Below are 12,215 nucleotides of genomic sequence, written 5' to 3'. Positions count from 1 at the left end.
AAACCTGTCTTGTCTTCCAGTTCTTTTATTCCTTCCCAAAATGTCTAGTTAGGGAGTTTTACAGACAAATCCTAAGCTACATTTTTCAGCTTCACACATCACTGCTGCTCTGTGGGCATCTCTGGCCAGTAGAAAGATAGATCCAACACCAGCTTCCACTCCTGCGTCTATTTCTGCATGAGGTACCAGCTCCTTTATCAAAAAAAACCTCTTATTTTAGGTCTGGGGGTACAGGTGAAAATTTGTTACGTAAGTAAACATGTGTCATGGGGGTTGTCTTTTCCACTCCTCTCCCTCCTACCACGCTACTGCTTCATGAAGACCCCAGAATCTGTTGTTTCCTTCTTTCTGTTCATAGTTCTTATCATTTAGCTACCACCTATAAGTGAGAACATATGGTATCCGGTTTTCTGTTCCTGCATTAGTTTGCTAAGTATAATAGCCTCCAGCTCCAACCATGTTCCTGCAAAAGATCTGATCTTGTTCTTTTTTATGGCTGCATAATATTCTGTGAGTCATCAGTTCCTGCTCTATGGCTGGACCAATAGGAAAGAAATGTTGCCTACCACGCTGCAGGTTGGGACAAGAGTGGGAGTGAAAGCAGGCTTGAAGGCTTATCACATGTCCAGGACCATTAAGACCATGCACCCAGAAATAGCTATGGCTCATTCCATCTCCTCCCTGGAAACCCAGCTGCGCCTCCACAGACAGCACTTCCTTTCTCTCTTGCCCCAGCATGGCTGGGGATATGCAACCAGGGATCCAGATGTTCACCCTTCCTAGAAACATATTTGCTTAATAAGTGGTAAAAATCATGACACTATCATAGTCTACTTCATGCTTATTAAAATTGGCTGGTATTTTTGGAGTCTGGCATGTCTTAGACATCATGCTTCATCCTTGTCCCTCAGAGAGCCATACCTGCATAAATAACAGCATGTTAGGCTCAGAATTTGTTCACACATCTATTCATCCAGCAGGCATTGAGCACTGACTATGTGGCTACCACTATACTCGGAAGTCAAAGTTGATATTCCAGTTAGAGATAAAGGCCATGGAGAAGCACACCTCCAACCTGACAGCATCGTTAGCATCCACCCCAGTCAGTGTGATGTTCCTGTTCTCTAGCAGGACACTCCAGTGGGCCGACATTACTTGGACAGGGAAGCTGAGGCCCAGAGAGGATGCGTGGCCATTGGAAATCTCACACACGTCAGAGAGTGAACTGCAAATAGAATTTTGGTTTCCTAACTGTTATTCCCTGACTCTTGACATCATAACTGTCCCTTTTTAAAAAATATTTTCTTAAAAGGGCATTTTTACAATGTATTAAAGATTTGATATATTTTAAAAGTAGGAAACAAAGTGGGGGAAGTCCTACCCCTTTTCTCCATGCCCTGATATGGGAAAGTGTGTGCATGTCCTGTGAATTTCTGAATAAGCATATGTGTGTATTTTTAAAAATTTATTTATTTATTTTTATTTATTTTACTTAAGTTCTGGGGTAAATGTGTAGATCTTGCAGAATTGTTACATAGGTATACACATGCCTATGTTGGTCATGGTGGTTTGCTGCCTCCATTCCCCCATCACCTACGTTAGGTATTTCTCCTAATGTTATACCTCCCCAATCTCCCTACCCCCTGCTATCTCTCCCCTGGCCCCTCAACCCCCAACAGACCCTAGTGTGTGATGTTCCTCTCCCTGTGTCCATGTGTTTTCAGTGTTCAACACCCACTTATAAGTGAGAACATGTGGTGTTTGATTTTCTGTTCTTGTGTCAGTTTGCTGAGAATGATGGTTTCCGGATTCATCCATTTCCCTGCAAATGACATTAATTCATCCTTTTTTTTTTTTTTTTTTTTTTTGAGACGGAGTTTCGCCCTTGTTACCCAGGCTTGAGTGAAATGGTGCAATCTTGGCTCACCGCAACCTCCGCCTCCTGGGTTCAGGCAATTCTCCTGCCTCAGCCTCCTGAGTAGCTGGGATTACAGGCACGCACCACCATGCCCAGCTAATTTTTTGTATTTTTAGTAGAGATGGGGTTTCACCATGTTGACCAGGATAGTCTCGATCTCTTGACCTTGTGATTCACTGGCCTCGGCCTCCCAAAGTGCTGGGATTACAGGCTTGAGCCACTGCGCCCGGCCAATTCATCCATTTTTATGACAGCATAGTCCATGGTGTATATGTGTCACATTTTCTTTATCCAGTCTATCTTTTGATAGGTTCCAAGTTTTTGCTATTAATCATATAATAATATATATTAGTTAACATCATCATAAGGTCTAGGCAGAGTGTATGTATCCTGTGACATATATGAATATAGAAATATTGTATGTAGCTATAAATATACACATATGTATATATGTGTATATACATGTCTGCATGTTATTAGTAATTATATCATGCATCTATATCCACAAATCATATAATTTAAAAAATATCATTATATACTTTTTCTAAATATTATTTTATGGCTGCATAACCGTTTTTTTTTTTTTTTTTTGAGATGGAGTCTTACTCTGTCGCCCAGGCTAGAGTGCAATGGTGTAATCTCAGCTCACTGCAACCTCTGCCTCTGGGTTCCAGTGATTCTCCTGCCTCAGCCTCCCAAGTAGCTGAGATTACAGGAACCTGCCACTATGCCCAGCTATTTTTTTTTTTTTTTTTTTGTATTTTTAGTAGAGAAGGGGTTTCTCCATGTTGGTCAGGCTGGTCTGGAACTCCTGGCCTCAACTGATCCATGAGCCTCAGCCTCCCAAAGTTCTAGGATTATAGGCATGAGCCACTGCACCCAACCAGTGACTGTATAACATTTTAATGAGAGCAGGTATCATTATTTCCTTACCCACTATTTTATAATTAAGGAAATGTGGTATGTTCGAGAGAACAGAGACTTTCTAACCAGTTGGAGCTGGTTTGATTCCCAGCTCTCCTCTCTGCAGGCTGGGTAGCTCCTCCGTCCTTTCAGCTTCAGTTTCCTCATTGGAAAAACGGCACTATAATAAAATACCTTGTGATTTCGTAAAGGAGTATATACATGTAGGTGAAGTACTCGGGAGTTTAATAAAAACGATGGCAATTATTAGTTGAACATTCAGGCTGTTTCCATAGTTTTCATTATTGTAAGTAATACCTGATGATTTTTAATGTGGTAAAGAATTCTATTTAGAATTAGACAGCTGGATTCGTGTTTAGATGATCCCGTTTTGTTGGCAACATCAAAAGCATCACAGTCAGAAGCCATTTAAGCATGTGCCTTCTCGCCTCCGACAGGCCTGATCAGGGCGCTGACCTCGGCTGTGACAATGGCGTACAGCTTTTTCATAGTCTTTCTCATCTGCTGCTTTGTTGGCCTAGGCATGCACAATGCTTCGTGGATATTTTTCTTCTTAAAATCTCTCCCTGCATTTTGAATTATTTCTGAGTATCTTCCACCTCAAACTCTAAGGTTCATATAGCTTTGAGGGGCGTGCAGTCCCTCCAGACGTGACTGTCTCACCTCGTCTGAAGGTACTTGATCCTGGAAAGCATGTCGAGATGCCCTGCAGAATACTGCTCAATCACATCCTTCACGTCGTAAGGCCTCAAAGTCTCCTTGAATTTTTTTTTATAGAGACGGAATTGTAGAATTCTGCAAGGCAAAGTAGAGGCATTTGTGCATCACGGGTGGAGAGCACAGGAAGCTGTAACACAAGGCTAGCAAACTCAGGGGCAGGGGGAGAAAAGAACCAAAGAGAAAACAGCTTGCTGGAATGGCTTCCAACTTCTGGTTCTGGTTCTACCCCTTGGAACCACACAGAGTTAGTACGTCTCCATCAGGACTATTCCCTTCAATCATTTGAATAATAAGCAAATCATAGTATTCATAAGAGCTAATATGTATTGAGCAGCCAGACTGAGAGCTTCGTGCTTTATGAACAATCCTGATAACAGATCCATCTCTGGATGTTGTGATTGTGATTCAGAGCTTCAGCATTGTCCCGGGGTCACATGGCTAGTAAGGGCAGAGCTGGTCCTCAGACACAGGTGGGGTGCTGACAAGGGTGGTGCTCTCAATCACTGTCACACTGCTTTCCATTTGAGGACATCTGATTTACCTCATCCTCAGTAGCCTCTTTAATTCTTTTGCTTGGGGGCTCCTAGAAAACAAAAGCTAGATCTGTTCTTTGAGTTTTCCCAGATTCTTTATAAAGTGGGGCACCCAGAACTGGTAGATGAAACCAAAGCCCCACCTCCATACTTTATTGGTTCCTCCCTGGAAAGCAATCTAATCACCCCTGATGGGTAGTGTTTCTTTAGAGCCTCATCATAAAGTCAACTCCTGCTGAGCACAGAGTCAATTCAAACCCCTAATCACAGGTCAGTGTCTGGAGGTCACAGCCCATCCGAGGCCTTTCCATCTGGTACTTACACAAGTCTTTTTTATGGTGCATTCAAAGTTCATTTTGTCTGTCATAGCTTGGGGCTTCAACCTCCAAACATTATTGTGATATACTGATTAGGACACTATCTAATCTGCTTGCCATCCTTCCCAACTTTCTGCCATTTGATAAGCCTTCTCTTTACATAGTTCCATACAGGTGAGAGTCTATAAGCTAAGGCTCACAGGCCAACTCTGGCCCACTGCCTGTTTTTGATGATAAGTTTTTACTGCAACTCAGCCACACCCATTCCTTTATGCACTGTCTATGGTGGCTTTTGTGCTATAATGTTAGAGCTGAACACTTGAAGCAGAGAGCTATGGACCGCAAAGCCTAAAACATTTACTATTTGACCCTTTACAGGAAAGTGTGATGACCTCTGAATTAAGACATCAGTGAAAATGCTAAAAGAGGAGGGCAGAGACCAGACCATGCAGTATCCCAGCGGAGATCTCCCTCCAGGTCAACTCAGGTTCCTTCACCGGTTTTCTTTGGATAAGGGCTTTCAGCTTAGAAATCCAGATAGCTATGCTTCCATACAACCACACTTCTGTCATATCCTACCTACAGGTGTCACGAAAATCCAGATCCAAGGCTTCGCTGACGTCTACACATCATAGCGCTGCTGTGCTTCCCTATCTATTAGACTGGGAATCTTGCTGAAAATACCACAATCAGTTGAAGAATTCACCTTGGTTTCTAGAATTCACTGCTACCTTTATAAAGTGCTTACATGCTGATAAAGTTTCAGTAGTGGCTACTTTTTCATTTCCTTGCAGAATTCTAAAGCAAAACAAAAATAGCTGGGATGGATTATAGTCTCTGCTGATACATGGAAAAAAACTATAATTTATTATCTTACTAAAAACGCGAACTAATTAAAAAGAACTATATGGATGAAGTTAGGCAGAAGAAAAACCATTTTAAGCAAGAAGCCTTAAAGGAAGAAAACCCTCCACCCTGACACCCTTTCCAATACACGGTGGTTACAGGCAGAGCAGAACAGAGCAGGTGGAAATACTGTCAGGGGGTGTGGGGCATGTTTATAACAAGGCAGGCACCCCAGAGTCACCCATCATGGCTTGCTAAGGTCTGTATCATTTTTCTTGGGTTGGCATATAGTATTTACATACTCCTGGGACCTGACTCAGAGTTAGGGGAGGGGCTTCTTTCCCCCCTTCCCAAAGTGCAAGAGAACGTTATTATAAGCCCCATCCTGTGGGAGTTGAGGGGGAGCTGGGGAGGCACACAGGCACAGGTGGGGCCGAGGGAACATTACCTGACAGCTCTGATGGCAGTCTTCAGGGTGGGGATCATGTCTTCGATGGGGAACTCATTCCCATAGCCCCTGTCTTCTGCCATGGGGTCGCCTGTCCCGGCATCTGGGAGGGAGACACGCGTATCAACAGCAGGCCACAGCCCTGGGAAAGGCTTGGGGACCCCACTCTTCAGTCAAAGACTTCCAAGCCACTGGATGCATCAATACCCAGTCTTTGTTTCCTCATTGTGAGACTCCACAGTATTCTCCAGTTGTGATGCTGTTCAGCCTTTCCTGGCACCCTCATTCTATTATCCAGAAGTCTGAGTCAAAAGTGTGTGCAGCTCACGGCTGGCGGTGGGGGAAAAGGCTAGCAGGGAGGAGAAGTGAGCTCCACAGCTCCCGAGTGGACCTCGCAGCTCCCAAGTGGACCCCAGAACCAGTAGCCAGCAAAGGACACACACTGTGCAGGCCTTGCAGCCAGACAGACCTCAGCTGGGACTTTTGCTCTGTCAATCTCTGTCCTGGTGACCTTGATGAGGTCACTTTCTGAGCCACACAAGCCTCGAAGGTCTTGGAGAGAAATGTACTATACAGAGAGGGTTGAGGGCCTGGGTGGGCTCGGACACTGAGGACACAGGCTTTTCTGTTTGTCCTCCCTTTGTATAAGTAAAAGAGGCACATGAAGCCGTGGCTTTTACAGTGCTTTCTGCCACCTCTTCCCATGTGCTGGTCTCTAGATCACTTTGCACCTGGCACCTCCCCATCCTTCAAGTTGACCTCCATAGCAATTCAATCGTGGGGCGGGGGCACCCTTAGAAACCAAGGTGACAGGTTTCCAGGCTCCTCACTTGGGAGCCTCCTGCGTGGACTCTTAGGAATACATCACCATGCCTCAGCCCAAGGGACAGGAGGAGAAAGGTAAACAAGAAGCTGGTTTGTGGAAGGAAGGGAGATAGCTACTTTGGGGGCTCAAAGGTTCTTAAGTGGGGGTGGTGAGGAAGGAAGTGGACTTGGGGGAGGAAGAAGTAGAGGAGACAGGGAGGGTGAAAAAAAGGCATTACCTTCAGAACTCTGCCAGAAAGCGTAGGCTTTCATGCGGAAGGCCGTGCGGAAACGCTCTTTATTGTTTAAGCCAACAGGCTTTGGTTCTTTAGAAGGACTTTCTTCTATGGCATCTACATTCAGAGGGGTAAATAGCTTTCCTTTAGTATTGCTACCACGAGGATTAGAAAGGCGAACCCGATCCAAGAGACCCAGCTTTTGGCTACAAAATAAGCAAAAGTGAACAATTTTCCTCCTTCAGTGCAGGCTCTTACAATTTCCCATCCCTCCATAAAGACTCACACATGCTCCTCCAAGGAGGATTGGGGACTGTGCATTTCACAGTGCTGAATCTGACTCAGCAGCTTGGAACTTGACAGGGTGTGGTTCCAATCCTAGTTCCACAGTTTGCTAGCTCTTACACTGTGGGCAAGTTTTTTAACCTCTCTGAATGTCAATTTTCTCATATGCTTAAATGCAGCTCATAGGAGATGTAGGCTATAAATTGCCCAGCTCATCCTAGCATGCTACAGAGATTCATCTTTGCCCATGCCCATTCCTGCATCAATAACTTCCTGCCTCTCCTGCGTACCATCCCATGGTGCCCAGATAGTGATTTACACAGAAAAATTGTTATCAAAGGATTCCTCCTTGGAAGAAACCTGACAACACAAATGACATAAAGCAGCACTGTTAATTTGGTGTCCACGAACAGACCCTCATGGATAGAATTTGGCAGTCCATGAGTTTGGATGCGGAAAAGTACCTTTTTAACTTACGAACCTCTTACTAAAGTTTAGCATCTCTTTCCATTATGAATGTAGGCAACAAATTCCAGTAATACCCTAAATGCCTGTACTTTCCACAACAGTAATCACAGATAATTTTATACCCTGTTATTTCAAGACATTGTTTATGCTATGATGGCTTCAGAAGTATGTTGGTATTCAGCCTGGTACAAGGTTCATCACAAAAGCACATATATGACTACATCTCAAAATTTTAAAGATTTTGATAATGCTGTTTCCATATAATCAGCTTCTTTTGTAACTGAATATTATATTTTGTTTATAGATTTAAAATCATTATATTGAGAAGGGGTCCATGAGCTTCACAGCACTGCTAGAAGAGTTCCTGGTACAAAGAAAATGGTTAATAACACCAATATAAAACTGCCCTATGCCAGGCGTGGTGGTTCATGCCTGTAATCCCAGTACTTTGGGAGGCTGAGGTGGGTGGATTACCTGAGGTTGGGAATTCGAGACCAGCTTGACCAACATGGAGAAACCCTGTCTCTACTAAAAATACAAAATTAGCCGGGCATGGTGGCACATGCTTGTAATCCCAGCTACTTGGGAGGCTGAGGCAGGATAATAGCTTGAACCCGGGAGGCAGAGGTTGCAGTGAGCCGAGAGCATGCCATTGCACTCCAGCCTGGGGAACAAGAGGAAAACTCTGTCTCAAAAAAAAAAAAAAAAAAAAAGTCCTGGTGCAAAAAGCCAGTTGCACCTTGACTTAAGCCCAAGTCCACCTTTCCCATCTGGCTGACCTTGGGCAAATCTATTACCTGTTTGAGGCTTAGTTACCTTGTCTGTAAAGTAGGAATAAGCATTCCCTGCTTTATCTGGTTGCTGTGAGATAATGTTTGTCCAGGATTTGTTATAGAGCGTGACACAGAGCAGGTGCTCTATACATGTTAATTTCTTCTATTTCTTGGCTTTTACCCCCTTAACCTAGTGAGCACAAAGGAGAAAGTCCTTTTTTGTGGTACTTCCAGAGAGACCCACATTGCATGTTTTTGCCCAGCAGTAAGCTTGCACCCAGCAGCATCTTCTGCTCCCTTACCCCACACAGAGCTTGGCACACAGGAGGCATGCAGCACGCACTCATGTACTCATGAAATAAATGAGACAGTGAATGAATATGGGTGATCAAATCAGCTCTGCATGGGTTTGCAATCATTTCGTGTTTTCTGAAGAGTATGTCTGGTTAGGATAGTCATGTGCTCCTGCCAGAAGCAGCTGCTATCTTTGCAGCTGGGTGCAATGTGGAGGTCATGGTGTCGGCGCTACTGAAAGAGGAGTGAGCATTCCTCCTGCCACACAATAACCCTGTGCTTTCTGAACACCAGGTCCTCATCCGTCATGGGGGCCCAACAACACCTGCTTCCTGAAGGGCTATTACACATGATAATTTCTGTAACATTTCTTGCCTACAGTCCAGCATATAGAAGGCATTAAGAAATCTTTGAAAAACCAATGAGTGAATGAATGAATGCGTATATGAATGAGCAGTGAGCGGTTGTTATCCCTGACTTCCTCTGGATCTGTTCTCTCTCACCCAGCACTGTTCCAGCAGTTTGATTGAGGAACTCCATTAATAACCAGCCCAGGATAAATTTAGAAAAGCTCAATGCTCAGCCAGCTCCATCTTCCTTGAACTGAAGTCAACATTTTTGGAATTGCTTTCCTGGCTGCTACTAGATAAATGACTAATAGGACAGAGAATATATCAGAGCCTGTGCGCTAAAAATAGTGGATGGAGCAGGAACTGAGCTGAACACACACTGAAGGCTTTCCGGCATTGTACTGCGTGGACACAGTACATCTCGGTGCCTGCTTGCCCCACTGGACTATGTAATGCTAGCTAGGCAAAGACTCTGCCTGGCTATCTTTGAACACAGCACATTTCCCTACTCAGAACATCTGGATGTTCAGTACAGCAACTAAGATCATGGGCAAAATCAGCCTGGTGGAAGCATCCTGACAAACCGTGTGACCTAGGACACATCACTTATGCTTTCTGGTCTCCAGCTTCCTCATGGGTGAAATGATGACCATAAGTCCCTGCCTTTCATAGATGTTTAAGGGTTAAATGAGGTAATTGCATGTCAAGGGCTCAGCCAGCTGAGATTCAGGAAGCACTCACTATATGCTGGCTGTCATCATTACCTCGGTAAGTAATCCTTTTCCCACAGAAGCAGCAGAAGGCCGATGATGTGTGTGAGAAGGATGGATACAATTCCCTGGGCCACAAATAAAAGTTTGGTTTTTCGTTTGCTTAAATGACCTGAAATGAGTTTGAGAGATTTATATACTATTTTACAGGACTTCTTAATGCTAGTCTGAAAATGTTCAACATTGTCACTGCACTCCAAATCCGTAAGTATTGGAAATACTTACGGAATTAAGTATATGAGGAGCTTTATTCCAGGTTAATCCTAACCCTAAACAAGACAAAGTTAATAGCAGCCACTTTTTCTTGAATTGAAATTTCAGAATAATTGTTGAATATAAGGAAGATAATGAGAGGACTCTCCTGGTTCTATCTGTGCTGGGATTTAGGATTTGCTTGCTAGGGATTTAAATGCTTCACTGCAACCTAAAACAGTCTGGATTGCTTTGGCTACATTCACTTAAAACCCCATTGGTCACAGATGACAGTTTAGATGGTGTTAGGAGTCCAGATGCACAGAACAAAGTCCGAAGTCTCAGCTCAGAATCACTCACGGTCATTCCACCTGAGAGGCTTAATGGAATTCTTCCTCCAGCAAAGTGGATGATCAGCTTACTTCTTAATTGTGTTGCCTGAAATCCGAGACCCCAATGGATAATCAAATGCAAGGCAAAGTTCACTGACGAAACTCAAAACCCATCTCTGCTCTACTCTGTATGGATTTCCAGTGCATAATTAAGGTGTTGTTCTAGGAGGGCACTGCAGATCTTGCAAGTAAAACCTTCCCTGGAGCTGACATCGGACTTGTTTCGAAAGCTAGGGCTCTTGATTTGTTAAGTGCAGGCAAACAATTTCCAAACATGAATTGTAAAAACTGCAAATAGATGGACTGGGCATGGAAAAGTAAAGTCAAGGTTGCTCTATCCTGGACAATGCGGCTCTTGTCCTGGGCTCCTCCTTCAGGCATCAGCATGGAGAACTTCAGCCATGTTCAACTCCTGTAGTTTCTTCACATTCAGTGTTTAGCATGTGCTGTGAACTCTACCTGGGAAAACCTTCATCCCTTTCCTCATCTAAATGAGTCTTAGTTTTGCCTAACACGTGGCACAAGCATCTGCCCCAAGGCTCACTTGTCAGCACAACTCGATGTTCAATATAGTGGTGACTGAGATCCATTAGAAATCCATTCCCTGTGCCCCTAGTCCACTTCAGGCTTTCCTCATCCATGGCACTCGTCCATTGCAGGGAAACAGTTGACTTAATAGAGACTCCCCTACTAAATCAGTGGTTCTCAATTAGGGGTGATTTTGACACCCCTGCTAAGGAACATTTGGCAATGTCTGGAGACATTTGGTTGTCACTACTGCTGATATAATAATGGGGAGCACTATTGCCATCTAGTGGGGAGAAGCCAGAGATGCTGGTAAACATCCCCCAACAACAAAGAATTAATTATCTGTCGCAAATATCAATAGTGCTAAGGTTGAAAAACTAAAAGGTAAGCTTTTGGCCCAGAAACTACCATGTTCAATCTGTATATCCAGGATCTATGCAGTGTCTGGCACGTTGCAAGCACTGAGAGCATTATTACAATGTTGAATGAATGAAGGAAGTAATACAATATTCAATCTTCTGATTAATAAAATGCATCTAACCTCAGCTAAGAGAGGGAGTGCTATAGAGTGGAAAGAGTTTGGACTTTGGAGTAAGAGAACTGAGTTCAAATCTCTGCTCAGTAGTTTGTATTTTAGTTCGGAAAGTCATCAACTCAGTTACAATTTTGTCTGTAAAACAAAGCTATTATTATTTATTCATTCAACAAAAATGTGTTCCACACCTTGTAAATCCTAGGCTCCTGGTAACTTGCTGAACGTACATTGGTGATTAAAACAGGGGCAGTTTTCAGTCTCTAGTGAGCTTATGACAAAGTCAAGAAGACATACAATAAGTAAACAGACACATTCATTGCTAGAAATCTGACAAGGAAACTAAGAGAATGTAGTAATGAAGAACAAAGAAAGGTTGACAGGTAGGGTGGCTCAGGAATGTATCTTGAGTGGATGGGAAGATGAATTGGGAAACCAATTTCGGTAATCCAGAATTAAGATGATGGTGGTCCACAAACAGAAGCTGAGATCTGAAGGGTGAGATGCTGGGTTTGTTTTTCTTTTCTTCCTTCCTTCCTTCCTTCCTTCCTTCCTTCCTTCCTTCCTTCCTTCCTTCCTTCCTTCCTTCTTTCTTTCTTTTTTTCTCTTTCCTTTCTCTCTCTCTCCCCCCCCGTCTCCCACACTCCCTCTCTCTTTCTTTCATTCTTTTCTTTTTCCTTTCTTAATTATACTTTAAGTTTTGGGATATATGTACATAATGCACAGGTTTGTTACATAGGTACACATGTGCTATGATGGTTTGCTGCATGCATCAACCCATCATCTACATTAGGTATTTCTCCTAATGCTATCCCTCCCCTAGCCTCCCGCCCCCTGACAGACCCTGGTGTGTGATGTTCCCCTCCCTGTGTCCATGAGTTCTCA

General features: G+C 43.6%; 1 protein-coding gene across 3 annotated transcripts in view; it reads right to left on the bottom strand.

The window, feature by feature from the left end:
• Window positions 1–12,215, bottom strand: part of KCNQ3 (potassium voltage-gated channel subfamily Q member 3) — a 354,430-nt gene that overhangs the window by 13,663 nt on the left and 328,552 nt on the right. For all 3 annotated transcript variants that reach the window (XM_035276763.3, XM_035276764.3, XM_078353168.1), the window contains 3 exons: window positions 6,750–6,952; window positions 5,707–5,809; window positions 3,506–3,637 (listed from right to left, as the gene is read on the bottom strand). In XM_035276763.3, the coding sequence (XP_035132654.1) occupies window positions 3,506–3,637; window positions 5,707–5,809; window positions 6,750–6,952 (438 nt within the window). The remainder of the gene's footprint in view (window positions 1–3,505; window positions 3,638–5,706; window positions 5,810–6,749; window positions 6,953–12,215) is intronic.

The sequence above is a fragment of the Callithrix jacchus genome, chromosome 16, assembly GCF_049354715.1.
Source record: "Callithrix jacchus isolate 240 chromosome 16, calJac240_pri, whole genome shotgun sequence".
Classification (NCBI taxonomy): Eukaryota; Metazoa; Chordata; class Mammalia; order Primates; family Cebidae; genus Callithrix; species Callithrix jacchus.
The sequence above is the reverse complement of the archived record's forward strand: the minus strand, read 5'-3'. Positions and strand labels throughout refer to the sequence as shown.